Here is a 23,530-nt window from a genome sequence, read left to right on the forward strand (position 1 = left end):
AGAGAAGAACATATGCAAAGGCAGAGAGTTATGAAAAAAGATGGCATATTTGGGTAAAGGGGGGTGTGGTCAGTGTGTCCTGAATGGCCTAGAGGACAGGAGCAACAGTCAGAAATTTAAGCCAGGGCTAGGAAGAAACAGAGCCACCTGCCCTCTGCATTCACTGGACTTCATCATCAGGCAGGCAGTTTCCTGCGAAGAGTTTGGATTAGAGTTGGGAAAGAATGGAAATACAGAAATATCAATAAAGAAACTGTTCATTCATTCATTCACTAACCAAATATTTAAAGTGCAGTGTTTGTCATATGCCAGCTACACTGACTGGGGAATGGGATTTAAGGATGTATAATAAAACAACCTGACTAACAGATGCTGGGGACTAGAACAGGACGTTGGTTGAAAAGAGGAGAGAAAATATAAAGGAGATATTCTGAGGTAAAATGAGCAATCAAGTGCAGTCAATGAAAATGTAGAAGGATTTAAGGATGGACCTCAAGGTTCTAGCCTGAGCAACTTGTTGGATTATGATCCATTAACTGAAATAGGAAACACAGAAGAAAGGGCAGGTAAAAAGGGATATCGGTAGGGGAATGGGTAAACAGGAGAACAAATGGACTTGCTTTCAGAATGGCTGCATTTCAATTCTAATGGCATATGGGTTAGCAGGTCAGAAAAGAGATTCGGACTAGAAATTTAGATTTGTTACCATCCATGCCATATCAAACGGGGAGCATTTATACCATAAGAAGAGAACTGAGCTAAGGTATTTATAGGATAAAAAGGGAACTGAGCTAAGGTTAGAAACTTGGGCATACCAACATCTGAAGGGTGGGGAGAGTTTCAGAACTGAGGAAAATAAAGGAAGAAGAAGAATGTGGATGAAACAGTGTCATGAAAGCCGAGGGAGAAGAGACCTTCCAGAATGAGGGGGCTGGTAAACATGCCAAATGCAGGTGAGGATTTCACTTCTTCTGCATTTGGATCTTGGAGGACTTTTGTTAGTTTTGACACTAGATAAATAGACAAAATATGTTTCAAGTTGCTGGTTTTCAAAATGATACTCCTAAATATGTATACTTTTTCTTTATAAATACATTTATCATCTTTGTGCCATAAGGGAATTTAATTTTGGTCTCGTGGACAGTATTCCAAATATAGAGTGATATTTCCTAATATGTGCAGTGGACTAATCCAACTCAAAATGCTATTATACACATTGCCGCAGCATTACTGGTCTCAGCTCACAGCACCATAACTCACCCAAGTCATATAATTCAGTTAGCAAAAAGGCCAAGACCTAGACTCCTGGCTCTTGATTAACTGTTGTATTTTTCCCTACTGTGATACTGAGAACCACAAATACACACACACACACACACACACACACACATGTAAATCAGACCACTTTAGTACACTTAAGTTAACTCCCTGATAGCAAAATCAAAATGATTTTTTGCCCTGTAACTTCTTAATATTTCATTTTGTATTATTGAAGACGGACATGATTAGATCACTATCTTCTCTTAGAGAAAATACCATGTGCCAGAAGACTTTGAATTTGTGAAAGATTTCGAATGCTTAAGGGCCCTATTTTTAACTTTGTGAGAAGAAAATACTGCAGATGAGTTCCGATTAGAACCTGTTTTGAATCTCTCAAAGGGCCCTGAAGCCAAGCAGTAGACGGTACCTTGACTTTCTCGAGGTGATCTTGGAGGGAGTCAATGAGGAGATCGCCCACGGGCTGCCACGATCCCTTGATCACTTCAGCTTGGCGCAGTTTGAGGTCCAGCTCATCCGTTGCCTCCTGAAGTTCCTGGAGTCTTTCGAGGGCCTCATCTATTTTTCTCTGCCAGTCAGCTGAGTGCAGGTTCAATTTTTCCCACTCAGTGTTGACCTCCTCCGCCTGCTTTCGTAGGAGCCGTGTGACATTCTGGGCTTTCTCCTCAGGAGGCAGCTCTAAATTGGTAATACAACAAGGTTTTAGGCCACATTCATTTTCGTGTTTAAAAAAAAAAAAACATTGTTGAAAAGGTCATACTGGAAAAAAGAAAGAGTACACTTTAACAAGAGGCCAACCTACTGATTAATGGCTCTTTATACCTTGGCATACATTTTGATATAGTTTAGCACATCTGAAGTCGTGTCTTCCTGAGTAAATCTGTTCTACTTTATATCAATCAGATAATCCAAGATTCATTTAAGCTACTGAGTAGAAAAATGTTAGGATGCACACCACAAGCTCTAATTTACTTCAGGCAGGCTCCTAAATTGAAAATTAGCTTGTAGTCTTTGTGACAATAAACTTCCTCCTCACAGATTATCTCTTTTGTTTATTATTTTCTAAATGTTTCAATAATTGATCGCTAATCTCTTTTAATGTTTATTTACGAATATGCAAACAGATTTATGCATGCTGCTTTATGATTCCTTTTTCTTTTTCAACATCAAGGTTTAATTTGAATTGATTCTATTTAACCTAGAAAATATGAGAGCTATCCAGACACTGCCAGCAAGAACGGATGGGTCATTCTGTCACCACTGATCCTTCTATCAATGTGTTATTACAGTTCCACATTCAATTACCTCTGGGCTCCTGGTAGAGTTTCTCCAGTCCTTCCAAAGGCTGCTCTGTCAGAAATATTCGCACAGTCTCAAGAGTACTCATGATTACAGGTTCTTTCGTTTTCAATTCCCTCTTGAAGGCCTGTGAAATGAGATGAAAAGAAATGCTTATGTGGCTTGTGGCATTCTTCTCAAAATTAATCCTGGGTGCTCAGAGCTTGGTTATGAAATTCCCAGGTCCATTTCTATCTCCTTTATTTATAAACCGACAGTCATAAAATAATAAAGAAGGCTCGACAGATCTTTCTTTTAATCAGGAAAACACTGTGTTTGTAAAACTATTCTGGAGAGGATAGGGGAGCTTTCAAGATATGTTAACGTCCTTTAATTAAGATGAATGATTTATTTATATAACTTGACTACCAAACTTGAAATCTGGAGCTAAAGTTGTAAGATATATATTGCAAAACCCTAGCAGGGGGCTTCCCTGGTGGCACAGTGGTTAAGAATCCGCCTGCCAATGCAGGGGACATGGGTTCGAGCTCTGGTACGGGAAGATCCCACATGCCACGGAGCAACTAAGCCCATGCGCCACAACTACTGAGCCCATGTGCCACAACTACTGAAGCCCATGTGACTAGAGCCCATGCTCCGCAACAAGAGAAGCCACCACAATGAGAAGCCCACGCACCGCAACAAAGAGTAGCCCCCGCTCGCCACAACTAGAGAAAGCCCGCACGCAGCAATGAAGACCAAAAAAAAAAAAAAAAAAAAAAACCCTAGCAGGGCTAATGAAACTTACACACACCCAAAAGAACAGATATCAAAACCATAACGGGAAGCCTAAGGGGCCACTTGGAAAAACTTAGGTTGTACCGAAGTATACAACCGATCTAAATCATAATCATCAGTTAATTCTGTAGAAATGTGTGACAATGCACATAATGATGTGTTAATAGTAAACTGATAAAAACTAATAATGAATAAACTAATAAAAAACTAAGTAAAAACACAACGCTTTTGAAAAATACCCATTACATTTTCCATTGTGACTTCTTTGAAAACAGGAGAAATGTTTTGAGGTATACTGAAGATAGAAATTGTGGGAACAAGTTTCTATAAGAGTGAGCCTAGAACAGGTGTTGTGAGGTCATCTAAATTAGTTATCAATTTTAATCTCAAATCTGTAATGTTCTTTAATACAGGGGATTAAAAGAAAAGCAAAATGCACACTTTCTGCCTTCAAGAAGTTTCTGAACCAAAAGAAGAGAGAAAACGAACACACTAGAAACAAAGACAACAATAAAGTTCATATATAACCAAATACGTTGTGAGACATCCTGAGAGGCTAGGATAAATGAACAGATATTCTGAAACCACTGAAGATAGTTACTGACCCAGATTCGGCAATCTCAGAAGGGAAGATGTTAATTAAAGTATTAAATATCACATAAATGCTAAAAGACCAGTGTAAAAACAACAGTAATAATAATTGCCCTGATCCAGGGCTTAATTGTTCATATCTTTTTTTCAATTCTATCCTATTTTTAGTAATGTTGCCTATTGAATTTAAACCGTGCTCTGTCACTGGGAGAAAACTTAGCAGTATCTCCTTTAAACTTCAGGTGTATCATGTTACAGAAGTGCTCTAGAAGCAGAATGTATGACACATTTATAAATAAAGTCCTAATGGTGTTCACCATTCAATGGAATCCTGAGTCTGACACTTTGCAAAATGATCCACCTTCCAAGTTATTTACAGTTTAGTAGAGAGAGGCAAGGTTTTTGAGCCAAAATAATGAAATTCGTTAAGTGGAATATTAGGATTCAGCCTGTGGATAGTATAGTAGGATATTCTTGCACCCTTGAAATCATACAGAGTAGGTGGGCTATTTACTTTGCTTACATGTAAGGTTGATTTTCCCTCTAATATTTCATTTGTAATCTCTGTGTTTGTGTGCGTGCGTATGCACTCACACACACGTGAATGTATATGTGTATACATTTCTTGTATTCCTGTATTTTTTTCAAACACCTAATTTTTCTAGCTTCAAGAAAATTATTATTTTACTTTGTCTCTCCATTTGGACTTGACAATAGGAAGCTGATACTGATATTACTAATTACAAAAATAATAATGGCTCCCTTTATTGAACTACTATGTGTCAGTGGTTATACTAAAGACCAGAAATACAAAGTTGAATGCAAAACAGCCCTTCCGGTGTAGGAACTTATAGTAAATAGTGGAAGAGTCGAACACGTAAATAATTTCAACACAATGTGCAAAGTGCGATAGGCTTGCATAATATGGGAAAGGAAATTGGGAAACGCTTCTTGGAGAAGATAGTATTCAAGAATAATTCTAAAGCATGAACGTGATGAGTTAGCCAGGGAAAAGCAGGTTAGAGGAAGAAGAAAGAAGACGAAAGTGCAGGTGCGAAGACAGAGGGCTAATTCAGTGTGGCATGTGCAATAATCTCAAGTAGGCAGATGTTTCTAGAAGATAAAGTGCAAGGAGAAGGCATGTCCAGAGATGAAGCAGGGTACTGTTCTTATCTTAAACTGTATTAGACCTTTAAGTCAGGATTTGAACCTCAACCTACGACCAGATATACCCTGCTAAGAAGTCTAGGTGTTGTCTCATAGGTAATCAGGAGCCTTTGAAGGGATGTAAGCAGGGGAGTGGCATGGGCATGTGTGCATTTCAAATAGATTCCTCTGACACTAGTACAGAGTATGTATTTGAGAAGGACAGAAATGGAATCAGAGAAAACAGGAGGCAATTGCAAGAATTCAGTGAAAGATTATGAGGATCTGAACCAGGGCAATGGTCCCAGGGCAAAAAAAAAAAGAGACAGACAGAGTAAGGAAATGTTTAGAGAGTAGAGATGTGGGAATCTGGTGACCGAATAGATGCTGGAGAAGAGAAGGGGAGGAGCAGGGATGACTCCTAGATTCTAGGTTGAGTAAAGGAGCGAACGCTGGGTGCAATTAAACTAAATGTGAGGAAATAAACTCTCCTGGATTTCTCAGTACACCTATAAAAAGTTCTAGCCTCGTGAACACCTTCCCATACCAGGGGAATTAGATCTGTAGTCATTTGTCTAGTTAATTTCTCTGATCCAGAGGGCCAAATGGTTATAGCCTGAAGTAGTTCCCTAGGTTAAGCTCCAAGTTGTCAGAGAGACTGGAGTAGCTATCTCTGTAGGTATTTACATTTCGAAAATATAAAGCCAAGGCCTTGGAGACATTTCTAGGTTGTAAAACCTGAGATGCATGGGGCTAGCTGGCTCCTAGAGAAGTTGGAGTTGGGACTCAGGCCCATCACGTTTCCAAGGAGACCCTTTCAGGGGGGAGAAGAGGACAATTGCCTACTTCTCCTTTATAAGCAGAGAAAAATCATTTTTTCCTGGTTACTTTCCTATGGAGCACCCACCCAGCCACTCATGTGAGAAAATTTTCAGCAGATCTCACCATGTCTCCTTAGGGGTAAGGCTTGAACAGAGGGTGGAAGGTAGTGATGATATTTACTGTAAAGTAAGTCAAGGAGATCTGTCTCTGATCCAGAACACCTCATGTGCACGTTCAGCATAAAATTAATAAAGATGAATATTAAAATCCCAGACTCCTATGAGGGGGGTCTGTAGGGGGAACAGAGTAAGAGGAGGTGATACGCTCAGCTTGGAGACGTAACATTCTCTCCAGCAGAAAACAAGTTTCGAATCCAATGCTTAGGGAGAAGAAATGAGATGTAGGAGTCATTCTCTCACTACGCTAATATCCACTGAGTGCCTACGATTATGCACACAGGCAAGGATTAAAATTACGTAAGTAGATGAGATTGCTCAGCGCAGTGAGAGGAAAAGAAATTCTGGAGAACACAGATACAAATGTAATGAGCAGACAGAGGAACAGGATCCAATGAAAGGCCGAAAAGGACTGGATAGGTGTGAAGACTGGGGGAAATAAGGAATGTAAAACTACTGAAGAGACAGTGAGAGTTTGAGAGGAATAAAGTGACCCAGAGTGTCCAATCATGACACAGAAGTAAAGCAAGAACAGCACTGAGAAGCGTTCATCAGACTCGGTGAGATCAATTTCAGCAGAGGGCAGTAGCCTTGGAAACAGGTTTAGTTGAGGAGTAAGTGAGAGAAGGAGGAGGCATTTCAAGTGACAACATTTCAGGGAAAAGAGGAGGACAGGACAGAGAGGATCACAAGGCAAAGAGAGATACGTTCTTTTTAGGATAGGAATGGTTTGAACACAGACTGAAAGATGGATAACCAACCATCCTTGTTTGCCAGGTACTAAGGACACGGAACTTCCAATGCTGAAACCAGGACAGCATCAGGCAAACCAGGACAGTTGGTCACCACAGTAGAGAAGAATACATTAAAGACCTCGGGGAAAAGTGGAGATAATTATTGGAGCAAAGTCTGTCAAATAAGGAAATGGATCTTAAAGGTCCCATCAAACTGAAAAAGTTCAAGACACTGTTTGATGATGCAATTCCATTGTTAAAACCGAACAGCATATAATTCAAGGCTAAGGACCACCCATCCATTGTGAGAGACCACTTGTTTGCCCCTCGAGTTGTTGCCAAGGGCTTAGCTCCACCACAGCTGCACAGTTCATTTCTTAAATATGAGTCACTGAGGATTAAGAGGAATCTTTTGAACAGATGAAGTTATTTTCTTTAAAACCCATCTTTCCCCCCATACCTTCTTTTTTCCCTTTTTAAGATAGCCAGGCTCAAGGCTCTGAAATAGTGATGTGGAAGAATTAGAAGCAACTACTAAAGACGTAGAGTACCTCTGTGAAAAGAAAATAATATTCTATCTCACAAATGAGAAAAAGTTAGGCATACTAAACTGATAATTTTCCTTCAGCTTCTTAAGGTTCACAAAATTAACTTATTTGAATTGTGCACTACAGAATTACAGTAGCAGCAAATCCCAAGGTAAATCCATTTTATTGTGAAGGTTATATTGTCTGATGGATAGTATTTATACATCACAAATACTAACCAACTGGGTGACTTGACTGCTTGCTGATTAATTAATTCATTCACAAATATTTATTTTGAATCTATTATGTATAAGGTAATACAGATGTAGGGACCTAATCTTTGTCCTTAAGGAGTCAACAGTTTGGCTGAGTAGGTATGTTTGTATAAAAGCATATTTTTATTCAATTAATGTTTTACCAATGCAAAGTAAAGTACAGATAAGTTAGGATTTACCTAAGGCCATCAGTTTGTTAGTCACTTAGAATCCAAAGCTTGAAATTCTTAAGCCAGGCTGAAACTGAGTAAGAGCAAAAAACTTAAAAGTTTCCTGAATTACAAAAAATGTGGAAGACACATAAGTGGAAAATCCTAATGACCATGAAGCAAATGAGAAACTTAAAAAACCTGAAAGTAACAGAGAAGTCACTGATCATTCATTTTAAGCCAGGCTGAAAGTGAGTAAGAACAAAAAAATAAAAGTTCTCTGAATTACAAAAAATTTGGAAGCCACAAAGGTGGAAAATCCTAATGGCTATGAAGTAAATCAGAAATAAAAAACCTGAAAGTGATAAAGAACCAAGTCATTGATTATTCTTTTTTTTTCTGTCTGTCCTACTTGTGGAAAAAAAATTAGGGTGAATATTACCATAAATACCTAATAATACATAAATAGTAGCTCAGAACCATGTATAGAGGGGATGAAGGGTGAGATACTGATTTGCTTGAGATACCTCAGAGAAGAGAGGGGCAGGAAGAGAAGTCTGGGCACAGGTACAGACATTACAGAGAGACAAGCTGTGTTGCTTTCACCTAGAGACAGTGATCCTATAACTAAGGATGTAAGTAAAAGCCCTTGCATTTCAAAACAGATCTCTTTCAACCATGTACAGTGTATAGTTTCCCTGGAGCTGAATTTTACCTATATTCCCACTGAAGTGGCAAGTCTATATTTGTGTCATTTGGACCAGAAATCTGAAGGAATGACTATACGTTATCGCCACATTTATTAGCAGAACTTTACAGAACCATCCTGAGAGGCAGACTGAAGTGGTGAAAAGAGCACTGTCCTGAGTAGCAGGACGCCAAAAGTTCACGTCTGGGCCAGGCCAAAACCTGGTTGCATGATCTAGGACAAGTCATAAAATCTCTCTGAGTCTTCCCATCCTCATTTGTAAAATGTAGAGGTTCACTAAGTACCTTACCTAAGTTCTAACATCCAGTTCTAAAATTCCATAATCAACACGTTTAGATCATTAATTGGCCACAGACCTGTTACGTGGTGGCAGTTTGATATAGTCTTTCATTACTAATATTAAGAATTATAGCCATAGCTTGGCACATAGTAGATAATCAATAAATATTGTTGAATAAATAACAGAACACCCAGGTAGAAAACCAGAGTGTGTTATATGGAGGCCAGCTGGATTTAGATGCAGTCGGTGCTCGAGGGTGAAAGCCTGGTTTCGTGAATTAAGAGAAAAAAATGAATGCTGTCAATTGGGGAAAACTGAGAGATCTTTTTCTGGGTCTACTCTTATGTTCTAGATCCAAAGCCGAGAGTAATCTTTGAGTCACTAGGTGGATTTTCCTCAAGAGAAGGCTCTATTAACCCTGCCTTCTTAATCCTAGTGATTTCTTCTCTAGAGATGTTCACATCCGTACTTTCGGAAGTTCCATTATTTGAACTGCTGGTTGGGCTTTTCCTCTAGCCTGCATTAGCTAGGAGATGAGAGAACAGACAGACTCTAAATTGGAAAATTGGGACTGACACATACGCACTACTATATATACAATAGATAACTAATAAGAATCTACTGTACAGCACAGGGCCCAAGGAACTCTACTCAATACTCTGTAATGACCTATATGGAAAAAGAATCTAAAAAAGAGTGGATACACGTATATGTATAACTGATTCACTTTGCTGTACAGCAGAAACTAACACAATTGTAAATCAATTATACTCCCAATAAAAATGTTTAAAAACGAAAGAAAAAAAATAAAGTGATCCAACGGCGGTTAAAGTGATCTCAACAAATGGTTACTGAGTGTGCATAGGACAAGGACAGTAACACAGTCATTTCCACAAATTGATCGGTATTTTAGTTTTGTCATCCCATATTATCATTCTAGTTTCCACATTATTTCAACCTTATCTGTATGCCTCCTATATTGTTTTTACTTCTGATAAGAACGTTGCTGAAATCATTCTCTCGCCATAATGACCTTCCTCATTTTAAGAGCCACCATATTTATTGAGTCTCAAGCACGTCAGAAATATTTTAACGACTAACTGCTGATTTAGGGACAATCATTGCTCAATTAATTTGAAACCAAGATCATGGAAAAGGGCAAGATCCAAATGTGGTTAACTGGAGTACCAGAAATTTTGCCTCTAAGAATCTAAGACAAATTCATAGGGATTTTAGGAAGAAGGACATTTACCAGAAGTGGCAACAAAAAACCCAGAAAGACAAAGGGTTCACTTAATGTTCATTCGACATAGTTGGTATTAGAGAAGTTATGAAAATGGGACACATGGGCTATAAAGAAAAGGTCATAATCATCTTTATTTTTTTATTGTGCTAAGAACACCTAACATGAGATCTACCCACTTAACAAAGTTTTAAGTGCACGATACAATACTGTTACCTACAGGCACTGGGTTGCACAGTAGACCTCGCGAACTTACTCATTTTGCATAACTGAAAGTTTATACTTGTTGAACAACTCCACATTTCCCCCTCTCCCCAGGCCCTCGCAACCACCTCTCTACTCTCTGCTTCTATGAGTTTGACTACATCATCATCTTTAGACAAGGTGAAAAAAGTTTATCTTATTTTCACTCTACTTCTGAAGAAAAGTGAAGATAAGGGATTATGGTATCAGACACATCTAGCCATTGTTTCAGGTACATCTAAGCATTGTTTCAGAGAGTCAACAACATGAAGAACAATATTAATTTATAAGTGAGATTAAATCAATTTGAAGCAAGTTTGAAAAAGTAAATGGACATATTTCAAGCCCGAAATTACTTAAAAAATATCTAATTTTACTGAATGAAAAAACATTTTGGAGTATCTAGCGGGGGTAATATGTTTAACAAGCTCCTGTTGAGATTTATCTTTTGGAAGTCTTTTAAACAAAAAGTTGTGTTCTCTGAGATCAAGGGCACGGGCTAGCACAGAGTCCAGCCTGCTTGCAGATCTGTGATACTGTGGAGGAATAGTTAGTGCCCACGCAGCATCGTGCACAGCTGTTTGACTCTTAATCCTAAGGTTGAGCTGCTTCCAACAACCACTGGGGAAGTCACTTCCTACAGACAATAATGTTGTTAAACTCTGAGCTCACCCTGAAAAATCACTGGTGAAAATTCAATCTGCTCCTAGGGTCATTTAGAGAATTAGGTATTAGGTCGTTGAGCCTAAACCCTAAATTTTGGAAATTCTTTCTGAAGCAATAGCGCAGATAAACGGATTATCAGGAAATCCTATGAAAAATTAATTAATACCCATTCTCAAGAGGCTCGGCCAAAATTTGAGATTGTCAAGTGTAAGTGGTGAATAATTTCTGAATCACACCATTTGTTTCTGTCTATCAACATAATCCAGAAAAGGAACTCAGTGTTTCTCTCCAGATACACACCCTCATCCATGATCATTTTGAAGTCTTTCCTGTTTCCATAAATGGCATCATCATTTCCCCATTTGTTCAAACCATAGACTTCAGAGTCATCCCTGACTCTTTGCTTTCTCTCATATTCCATACCTCATCTATCTTAAGTTCTATCAGCTCTACCTTCAAACTTTATCTTGGGTCATATAATTTTTCATCATATCTATCATTTCCATTCCAGTCCAAGCCATCATTATCTCCTTCCTAAATGACTTCAACACCCTCCTAACTTTCTCCCTGCTTTCAGTTTTGCTCCTCCTATCATCATTTCTTCACACAGCGCCAGAGTCCATTTCTGAACACATCAATCAGATCACATCATTCCTGTCTGTGGTTCTCCAGTGATGTCTCAACACACATAGAATAAAATCCACCTCCAAACTATGGCAGAAAAGACCACATTATCTGGCCTTTGCCTCTCTCAACAACCTACCACTAAGCCCATCCTGCTATTCCTTGGGCACCCCAAACCTGTTCTTACATCTTGGCCTTTGCATTTGCTGCTCCTTCTGCCTAGAATATGCTTCACTCAAGGTCTTTGCTTGGCTCACTCACGCACACGGCCCTTTGCTCAACTATAATCTCTTTAGGTAGGCCACTATCTCTCAGTCTTTCTCTATCCTTATTTTGTTCATTTTCTCCTCACAGAACTGACCTGACATGATTTTATTTTATTGTTTTTTAGTTCTTTTTTTTTGGCCATGCGGCGCAGCTTGTGGTATCTTAGTTCCCCAGCCAGGGATCAAACCCGGGGCCACAGCAGTGAGAGCACAGAGTCCTAACCACTGGACCGCCAGGGAATTCCCCTGACGTGATTTTATATATTAATGTATTGGCTTACTGTGTGTTTCCCTCATTAAAATGTGAAGGTCTGTGGGGGCAGAGTCTTGTTTTCTTCACTACTGTACCTTCAGCCCCTGGCATAGAGTAGGCACTCAATAAATAATTACTGAAAGACTCAATGAATTCTAGAAGTCCAAGTTATGGTACAGTTTTTCCTAAAATAATGTTATGGGGGAAATGGAAGAACACATAAAAAGATCAGGGGTTCATCTGTAATTAAACAAATGTGTGTCAAAGTGCTTTGTCAAGGCAAAGTAGTACACAAATATTATTTTAAGAGTATATGTCAAGATATCAAAAATATTTTGACATGGTTATAAAGAGGACTGTGGTAGAGAAGTCAATTTGTAAACTATTCATAGTTTATCTTATTATAGTCATTAAACAAAAGTAGCAAATCCTAGATGACTCTGTTCTCTCAAGTTTTGATGATATAGCTAGTTTTCAGAAGACTTCCTCAAATGGCTAGAAATGTAGTTCTAAAAATAATTTAAAGTCTTTTCTATTCAGCATTTCTAAATATGACTGCATAAAATTCCAAACTTATATGAAAGTAGCTTACTCCATTAGTGATGAAGAATCGATCACAAAGATGTCGATTTCCTCCAACCTAGTCACGCAGACATCTTAGAGGTAGATAACGAACAGTGAACTTTGCAAGGGAACCAAACTTGTTTAGAAACTCCAAGAGGCTAGCTCAATGAATGCTGGAAGGAATCACTGTATCGCAACCTTTTTCTGTTGTTGTTTTTCAGAGGTGATGGGGAACAATGCATTTATTTGGTAACACAGAGCTGACTTGAATCTTAACTTTCACAAATGGCACCTAAAGACATTTTCTATTTCTGTGGAAATAGAAGGATTCCCTTGATGAGGGAACTCATCAAGCTAACACACATACTAAAATGTACCCAAAGGAAGCAGGCCAGCATTGATAACAGAATTAGCTTAAATAAATGTATAATCTACAACGTGATTTCAGGATAATTTTATTGAATTTCTGAACCTCTCCCTCACTTTGCGTGACTTCTGAGGAGACTGAACATGCATAATATATGACCTGACAAATGAATAAGTAAACTACTTTATTCAAGCCTTTTCATTTGTCAACAGCATCCACACAATAATGGCTTTCTGTCTACTGTTTTAATAATGTATGTATTGATTACTTCCATCTAAATCTTAACCAGAAAATCTCAGGAAGCTTTGAAGGTGTCCTTAATGGTCTCCAGGGAAGGAATTACAGAGAGTTTTAAATTGAAAGATGAAAACCGAATGACAAACAATTTCATTAGTAAAAATGCAAACAAAAAGTCATTACCTACAGTGTTCTTATAATCAAGACCTAATTTCCATTTAAATTTGGGGTGGGATGAAGAGAATTAAATAAACTCATGGTTTATTGCAGTTCTCCTTAGAAATTCCCCACTATGATTTGCTCCTTTAAAACTCTCTCTAGGTTAATCACAGGAGTAGACAAGTAATAAATATCACTTTAGTGACTGCTCAAGTAAAACAAAGGAAGTCAGTTTTAAAAATATATCTGGACCGGGATAATACACACTTCACTGAAAATGAGTCAGTCTAGTGAGGCAAGTAATGAGGAACCGTAAAAGCCAGGATAATGTATTCAAAAGATATAAAAATTGGTCAGTTTATATTTGCTAAGGCACATTTGAGCTTTAATTATTTAGAATACTTCACCACATATGGAACATTATTTTATTAATTAGTCCTCAGAGCCATTCCCGTTGCAGTTGTTATGGTGCCCAGCTGGTTTGGGGAACATAGATCCACTCCCATGGGTATAAAAAACTGCTTTGGGGAGTGAGACTGCAGTCCCCAACTACCTGTGTAGACTGTCTTATAACCTTACCTACAGCAGAGTAATTGAGATTGACTGTATATTTTTGCTTTAAGAGCACAAGACATATGTTATTTTGCTATAAAACTTTATCATTAATCTGCAATGATATACTAAGAAAATATAAATGACCTGTTTTACAAGCATTCGGATTTATAGAAAAAAAGTGAAAAATATTTAATTAGTATTTACACTTTTGACATTTTAATGGGATTTGTATTCCCATTAGATAGTAAACAGGTGATTTTTAAAAAGTGACACACCAAATACATGGGGAACAAGGGTACAATAAAAAGTGAGCCATCTTGATACCAAACATTTTATATAAACAGTCTTTGGAGCAAGAAACCCATAAAGAGCAAGATAGTTTATGATCCTGGAAACATGGTAAAGTAAAACAAAAGTCTACAAATACAAACTCTGTTCAAGACTAGATCTTGAGAGAGTTTTGCAATGATTGTGTTTCTTTTACCTCTTCCTAATTGGATTCAGAAGATCTGATAGAGAGACCCAATTTCAAGGGTTTTCCTTTGTTGTTTTTGTCCACAGGCAATGAGAGCATCACTAACTAGACAGCAACTCCACTACAACTATAAAGGGGCTACTGCATAAATGTGACAAAACTGAGTAAACAGGGTGCAGAATTGTTCTCTCATCAACACTTAGGAGTGATGATGTTCTTTGAGGGAGTGTTGTGTGACAAGGATTTTTCTTAAGGATACAAAGAGAATTTCATGAAAACACTGGACCAGACCACAAGTAAAAACAGTGGGCATCAAAGTAGCTTTACACACTATGAAAAGATGCTTACTTAGGAGTAAAGACAAAAAAAGATGCAAGTGAGGAAGGAACATCACTCTCTATTCTTTCTTTCCCTGCCCTGGATCACAGTAGACTAGAGAGGAAGGAACAAAAGATTAGTTCATTGGCTGCTTTCCTCCCTTCCTGCCTCCTAATCTTCTTTCCTCAATTCCTATGTTCCTTTATCTATTCACTGTCTATCATGTACTAGACACTTTATAAGGTGCTAGGTATAAAAATGACAACGCTCTTCCCAAAAGCCAGCTTCTTGGAGCCCAAGGCCAGAGAGGAACACAGAGACCTGGAAACAAGCAAAAGAAGGCAGTAGAGCTAGCATCAAGAGAGCAAGAGGAAGGGCAGTGAGCAAAGAAAAGACTGGGGCCAGACCAGCCAGATGGGACTTTGGGGTCCTTGCTGAGCATTTTTGGTCGTTTCCCAAGGGCACTGAAAAGCCACTGAAGAGTATTAAGATGAGGAATGACATAATTCAATTTATATTTTTACATAGATTACTCTGATTGAAATGTTGATTGCATTGTAGGGTGTTAAGAGTAGATACAGAAAAGTGAGGAGAAAAGCTCTCTTGTAACAGTGGCAATAACTACAGTAGACAGAGTCAAGAAAGGTAAATTGACCCAGTGATGTGTTAGCGTTGGAAGGCTGGAGGTTGGTCATCCTGAAAAGGTACTATGTCAGTCTGCACTGGTGTTGTTTGGATAGGAGAAACTCTTTAGTTAGATCCTCCAATCATTAGGGTTTTGTAGATTACAGCAACAAAAAGATAAAGAAGCAAAGGATTTTAGGGTCTTGAAAAAGTTATTAAAATGCTTGATGATTGAACCTAAGTTGGACTTGGAGGGAGATAAAGATAGAAGATCACTGGAACTAATGTATAGAACAAAGAGCTATCAATGGGCTGGAGATCCTGATATGTCAAAGAAAGGGAGTAAGTGGGTATCTGAATAAGTACACTAGCCAAGTGGGGATTAATTCTCTTCAATATGGTGCATGTTACCCATAACTCTAGCATCACATCTCTCCAAAGCATATTACCGGTCATGAGATTCATGAGTAAGAGGACCGAGAATGATATGTGTTAACATTTTATCGCTGTTAGCAGGCAACCAAAGCCAATAATCAGGGAGAGTGAGAGTGTATTTATAAGAAAATGGTGGCTAGAAGGGACTGTGGAAAAACTACGTAGACCAAATTCCTCATCTTATACCTGAAGAACAAAGTAGCAATCACCATCTAACTTATAGATGAATAGGGCTAGAATCTCAGCCTCCTGAATCCTAGGGCACTTGTCCAATGATTCATTTTCTTTGATTTCTGGAACTAGAATAAAATTACACCTTTGGTAGAAATTCTGTCTCATTTCACCATATCATATAATGCATTCTATTTAAAATGCCCATCCTTCTCAGTGAATGCTCTTCTACATATACACCGGAGTGTTTTCACTGTTTATTCAAAGTTAGAACACTTAAAAAATTATAGCTATTATATCACACCCTACCACAAAAGCTACCTTAATATTGTGAATTATATGAAGGGGAATGGCTGAAGGAGAAACTGGCAGTTTCCTTGGCAATTTTTTATAGACTCTGGGGTCTTCCCTCATGTTCTCTTCCCTTTTTGTCATCTCCTATATCCTCTTCTCTGGAATAATATAAACTCTTGACCTTTCTTCAAGATGCCAGTTTTTGCTATGTCTCCATAGATATCTTTCCTTTAAGTGCTGAACATATAAAATTGGCACCATTTTATCAAGCTTTCATTGTTTGGTGGTAATTTACTTGGTTTTCTATTCCCTTGTGTTGTTTATGTACCTTTTATTCTCATTTCAAAAACACCTATCAGGGCTTCCCTGGTGGCTCAGTGGTTGAGAGTCTGCCTGCCAATGCAGGGGACACAGGTTCATGCCCCGGTCCGGGAAGATCCCACATGCTGTGGAGCGGCTGGGCCCGTGAGCCACGGCCACTGAGCCTGTGCGTCTGGAGCAACGGGAGAGGCCACAACAGTGAGAGGCCCGCGTACCGCAAAAAAAAAAAAAAACAGAACAAAAACAAAAACAAAAAAAACCCCACCTATCAGTATCCACCATATGGCAGACACTTTGCTAGGTACTAGGGTCTTAGAGGTCAGCAAGGCGAAATCTCTGCCTTCCTCACTCTGAGTCTAGTAGAGGAGACAAAAATATAATGAAAAACAAACAAAGGAAAGAAACAATTAGACAGCCTCTTCAATAAGTGGAGCTGGGAAAACTGGACAGCTACATGTAAAAGAATGAAATTAGAACACTCCCTAACACCATACACAAAAATAAACTCAAAAAGGATTAAAGACCTAAATGTAAGGCCAGACACTATCAAACTCTTAGAAGAAAACAGGAAGAACACTCTTTGACATATATCAAGCAAGATCCTTTCCTTTTTGACCCAGCTCCTAGAGAAATGGAAATAAAAACAAAAATAAACAAATGGGACCTAATGAAACTTAAAAGCTTTTGCACAGCAAAGGAAACCACAAACAAGATGAAAAGACAACCTTCAGAATGGGAGAAAATATTTGCAAATGAAGCAACTGACAAAGGATTAATCTCCAAAATTTACAAGCAGTTCATGCAGCTCAATATCAAAAAAACAAACAACCCAATCCAAAAATAGGTGGAAGACCTAAATAGACATTTCTCCAAAGAAGATATACAGATTGTCAACAAACACATGAAAGGATGCTCCACATCATTAATCATTAGAGAAATGCAAATCAAAACTACAATGAGATATCATCTCACACCGGTCAGAATGGCCATCATCAAAAAATCTACAAACAACAAATGCTGGAGAGGGTGTGGAGAAAAGGGAACCCTCTTGCACTACTGGTGGGAATGTGAATTGGTACAGCCACTATGGAGAACAGTATGGAGGTTCCTTAAAAAAATACAAATAGAACTACCGTAAGACCCAGCAATCCCACTCCTGGGCATATATCCTGAGAAAACCATAATTCAAAAAGAGTCATGTACCACAATGTTCATTGCAGCTCTATTTACAATAGCCAGGACATGGAAGCAACCTAAGTGTCCATCGACAGATGAATGGATAAAGAAGATGTGGCAGATATATACAATGGAATATTACTCAGCCACAAAAAGAAATGAAATTGAGTTATTTATAGTGAGGTGGATGGACCTAGAGTCTGTCATACAGAGTGAAGTAAGTCAGAAAGAGAAAAACAAATACCATATGCTAACACATATATATGGAATCTAAAAAAAAAAGTCAGGAAGAACCTAGGGGCAAGACAGGAATAAAGATGCAGATCTACTAGAGAATGGACCTGAGGACACGGGGAGGGGGAAGGGTAAGCTGGGATGAAGTGAGAGAGAGGCATGGACATATACACACTACCAAACGTAAAACAGATAGCTAGTGGGAAGCAACCACATAGCACAGGGAGATCAGCTCCGTGCTTTGTGACCACCTAGAGGGGTGGGATTGGGAGGGTGGGAGGGAGGGAGACGCACGAGGGAAGAGATATGGAGACATATGTATATGTATAACTGATTCACTTCGTTATAAAGCAGAAACTAATACACCATTGTAAAGCAACTATACTCCAATAAAGATGTTTAAAAAAAAAGAAACAGTTGACAGCTGTTGGAGAATGCTAATGAGCAAGTTGTTATTCTGAAGACTGGTAAAGTACAAACATTTACTGCACCTGTCCTAGACGAACTATATCCTGGGTACCCAAATTGTGGATGAGTATACATTTTCTTTTCATAGAAGTACTCCAGCTAATAAATGAAGAAGAAATGATAGAAATAGGCAATCATCACATTGCAACCCCTAGCCATTGATCATTAATAGCTGCCAAAAATCACACACACACAAGAGAAAACAAGACACTGTGTACCTCCTGGTGATGGAAAAATACATTACTATCTATGAAGCAGTCTCATCAAAAAAAGGCAAACTCGAATACAATCAAACCTGTAGAACTACACTGTTCAACAGAATAGCCACTAGCCATATCTGAGCCCTTGAAATGTGGCCAGCCTGAATTGAGTTGTGTTGTAACCATTTTAACTGTAAATTTTTATGTCAATTACATGTTAAAATGACAATAATTACTGTTCTATAGTTATGTTAGATGCAACCATTAGAGGAAACTGGGTGAAATGTGTAGGGAGACTCTCTGTACTATTTTTGTAACTTACTGTGAATCTGTAATTACTTCAAAATAAAAAGTGAAAAAAAAGTGGGGGGGATTTAAAAGACAAATTAGCCAAGTGCAATGTCTGGACCTTATTTCAATTCTTATTTAAACCAAAAAACCAAAACCCCAAAAACCTGTTAAAACATTTAAGACATGTATATGAGAAATGGAAATTTGAATACTGCCTTGGTATTTGTCATGATAAAATTATTGACATTTAGAAAGTATTATAGGGCATCCCTGGTGGCGCAGTGGTTAAGAATCCACCTGCCAATTCAGGGGACACGGGTTCCAGCCCTGGTCTGGGAAGGTCCCACATGCCGCGGAGCAACTAAGCCCGTGTGCCAAAATTACTGAGCCTGTGCTTTAGAGCCCACAAGCTGCAACTACTGAAGCCCGAGCGCCTAGAGCCCATGCTCCACGACAAGAGAAGCCACCGCAATGAGAAGCCCGTGCACCGTAACGAAGAGTAGCCCCTGCTCGCCGCAACTAGAGAAAGCCCGCGCACAGCAATGAAGACCCAATGCAGCCAAGAATAAAATAAATAAATTTTTAAAAATGTATTATAGTAACAACGTGGTTACCTTTAAAGAGCAAATTCTTATCTTTTAGAGACACTTTATCAAATATTCATGAATTAAATGATCCATGCCTGAGATTTGCTTTTAGATAATGGAGGACAACGTAGAGGTATAGAAGAAGTAAGATTGGCCATGAATTGATAACTTGGTCTTGATGGGTACACAGGTGTTTATTATAGAATTATGTCGCTTTAGCATACGTTTAATATTTTCCAAAATAACATTTTAAATATCGCCAAAAGACATGGACAAATCTTAAATGATATTAGTAATGCAGATGCTTTTGACATTTAAAATATGATGGCTTGGATTATTCCTAATTGACCCTTGGACTAGAGGAGTAAAAAAAGATTTCTCTTCCACTTGATTTCTTTTCCTTTTTCAACCTAGTTTCAATCAAAACTAATTTTAAAACAGTCATTGAATGCTTACTATGTGCAAATCACTATGCTTAAAAATATCCTACCCTGTGTACATCATTCTGCTTCTGAACTGCTGGGAAATCGCCTCCAATAGGTGCCTGCCGGCTTAACTCATCATCTTTCAGCTGTAGCCACACCAGAAGTTCCTGAAGAGAAAGGTGCAGACGCTTCCACTGGTCAGAACTGGCTTCCAAATGGGACCTGAAAAATAGCAGGAGCAAACTATCAGAATATCTAGAAAGATAACTGATGGTTCTAACAATCCCACTAAAGGTACACTGGTTGGTTACTTCCACAGTGTGTAAACGTACTGTGAATTACATAGCAGTCCTCAATAAAAATCCAGCTACCTGCTTTTGAGAGCAACAAAATGGGGGTATTTTGATGGCAACGTGGAGGGAAGACAGTGTTTAGTTATATGTTTATTTCCACATGCAGAATTCTGAGACTTTTGGCATGAAATATACACTGGAATGGACTGCTTTCCTGTAGTGCTGCAGTCACTGATTCTTAATGTTTCTGGTAGAAGAACCTGGACCCAGTGACTAAAATAAACCACTCAGTTTTCGTGTGACTCATGCTAGTACTGGAATTCTTTCTGCTTTGAGAAATGGAAAGGTCTCTCCCCACATTTTGACTTTTCCATTTCTACACCCTAGGCAGCCTCTTCCATTGACTCCTTCCATCTGGCATCTGTTCCTTTCTGCTCCTCTTCCCATATGCTTCTCCTCCTTCTCTACCCTTCTTTATTCGTGTGCACCTGGGATTTGTTTTCACCAAGTTCCAACATTTTCCGCTTTGTTTCCTTTGTGTAAAATGTACTGAGACAACAATTCACGTAGAAAAGTAAAATCAGACATTTGCCTGAAAGCCTCCCCCCAAAACGTGAATAATTTAGGCAAGAGGCTGAGTGCTTTACCATCAACTGCCTTTAGAACACGTTAATCCATAGAAGGCATTTAAGAATATACAAATGAATGATCTGTGTTATAAAATCCACATTCCACTTGAGGATGAGAAGCTAAATTAAGAAAATAAATCATCATCCAGAAAACAAAGAAACGCAGAACTTTAGCAAAGCTCTATCCTCAGGTAAATCAAGAATTATGCTGCATTACTTACATCTTATCAGCAATTATTAATTAATTCATAAAAATTAATGCTGCCTATAAGTATAATATAGCCTCTAATGCTGCAGAGATTGAAATGTAAAGCAACCAGGTACAACAACATTTCCCTTTGCCATTTGATACCTTAGCCTGACATTTCAAATACAATTCTTCTGCTGGCCTTAGTCAAACAGAATCACCAAATAGTACCTAGGTGCTGAAATTAAACTATTCTAAACTTTCTGAAGGATAATTTGATGATACATAAATGTCTTTAAAGTCTGCAAATATAATGACCCACAAGCTTAAATTCAAGGAACTTATACTAAGAAAGTAACTGGGAAAGCATGCAAAGATACAGGTAGAAAACTGCTATTTACAGCATATTTATGATTGATACAAAGTTGAAACAACTTAAATATTCAGTACTAGGAAATTGGTTACATACACAATGGTGAACTCATACAATGCACTGTTCAAATCCTGTGAATCCTATGCAATGTTCAATGTGATGACATAGGCAAATGTTCATGGACATGGACAAGATCATCCTGTCAGTCACTAAGTGAGAAAGTAGGTTACAAAAACGTACATAATCTATTTTTCCAAAATGTTTGTGTGTGTGCACATGCTGGACTATGCATGAAAAAATTCTGAAGCGACAACTAGTTTATCCCTCAAAGGTGGATTTACAGGTGATTTATTCCTTCATCTTTATACTTTTCCAAATTGTCAGAATTCTCTGTTGTGAGCCATATAAACATTACATTCAGAAAAATTGAAGGTATTTCCATCAGGGAAATTAAATTGTTCAAGACTCTAAGGACATTTTTAGCTAAGAAATGAATCATGAAGTATCATAAATATCATGAATTAAATATAATAGTGTAGACTGCATATGGTGTAGAGGTCAGTTCTTTTATGTTTCTGTTCTCTCCTCCTATTTCACTTTTCCAGGATAAGCCTAAGTGAGAACTCCCTATGCAAGATTTTAGCTGTTTAATGACATGTAATGACTACTGGTTACAGGGATTCCCTGGGGTATCTGGAATTTGCAGCTTGGTCCCCTTGAGGGTGAAAGAGGCTGTCAAGCAGGATATTTTGAAAGGTAGAGAGAGGCATAGTACAGCCATGGAAAGGCAGCACATTGTAGATGAGCCACTGATTAAATAAATATTTACTGAGCCCCTCTCAGTCCCAAGCAGGCATCAGGGGGTAGGGAGGGGGGAAGGTAAGGGAGGATATAAAGACGTCTAATGCCTGGCCTCCATCTGTCTGGTAAAGGAAATAACGCATCCCTGTGGTGGAGAGGTCTACAGGACTGATATGCCGAAGGGCAGGCGGCCTAAGGTGAGGCCTCCAGCTGCTGCTTCATTTACATAAGGAGGTGCTACAACCCACCCCCCACCCCACCCCACCCCCACCTGGCCCCCGGCCAGGTTAAATGGCCCCGACTAAATTATTAGCGGGGCCGATGAAACCCTTTGTGTCCCCTAGGAGAGAGGAAAAAAAAAGAAAAGAGCACTGAGACCCAGGGAATTCAGTTCTAAAGGATCTAAGAGAAACTCCATAGCGTGAGATAGGGAAGCTGTGAAGAGCAAGGGACACGGGACAGTCAAGAGAGTTAACAGAGGAACAGAAGAAGGACCTGGGATCACGAGTGACAAAAAGCTCTCAAATACCGGGATGAGGGGGCCTTCCTTATCCATCCCTAAGGCATGGAGTTAAGTCACTTTTCTGAATGTCTGATCAACTTAAGTACATATCAAATGACTTTCTGTTCCTTGCTAAAGCCTGAAAGTGAAAGGGAAGATGTGATACGAGGACAAAAACTTATACAAAAAGCTTATAAAAGACAGAGGACACTGGGTAGGGGTTGGAGAGGAGAAACTCAGACAACGGCTCCTGATTTAAAACAACACAAAGATGTCCAATCTAAAGCCATGGTTCTCAAACTTTAGTGTGCATAAGAAACATTTGAGCAGCCTGCTTAAAGTACAGACTCCTAGGTTCCATCCCCAGTTTCAGTACTTTAAAAAAAAATTTTTACTGAAGTATAGTTGATTTACAATATTATATTAGTTTCATGTGTACAGCATAGTGATTTGGTATTTTTGCAGATTATACTCCATTATAAGTTATTACAAGATAATGGTTATAATTTCCCATGCTATACAATATATCCGTGTTGACTGTCTATTTTATACATAATAGTTTGTATCTGTTAATCCCATACCCTTAATTTGTCCCTCCTCTCTTCCCTCTCCCCTTTGGTAACCACACGTTTGGAATCTAAAATATAATACAAATGAGGGCCTCCCTGGTGGCGCAGTGGTTGAGAGTCCGCCTGCCGATGCAGGGGACACGGGTTCGTGCCCCGGTCCGGGAAGATCCCACACGCTGCGGAGCGGCTGGGCCCATGAGCCATGGCCGCTGAGCCT

At 38.7% G+C, this 23,530-nt stretch overlaps 1 protein-coding gene across 2 annotated transcripts in view; it reads right to left on the bottom strand.

Moving 5' to 3' along the window:
• The window catches only part of DMD (dystrophin), a 2,064,872-nt gene that overhangs the window by 350,999 nt on the left and 1,690,343 nt on the right, over positions 1–23,530 (bottom strand). For both annotated transcript variants that reach the window (XM_082609524.1, XM_082609523.1), the window contains exons 57-59: positions 20,025–20,181; positions 2,584–2,704; positions 1,688–1,956 (exon numbers count right to left, since the gene is read on the bottom strand). In XM_082609524.1, the coding sequence (XP_082465650.1) occupies positions 1,688–1,956; positions 2,584–2,704; positions 20,025–20,181 (547 nt within the window). The remainder of the gene's footprint in view (positions 1–1,687; positions 1,957–2,583; positions 2,705–20,024; positions 20,182–23,530) is intronic.

The sequence above is a fragment of the Mesoplodon mirus genome (assembly GCF_964341445.2).
Source record: "Mesoplodon mirus genome assembly, chromosome: X".
NCBI lineage: Eukaryota > Metazoa > Chordata > Mammalia > Artiodactyla > Ziphiidae > Mesoplodon > Mesoplodon mirus.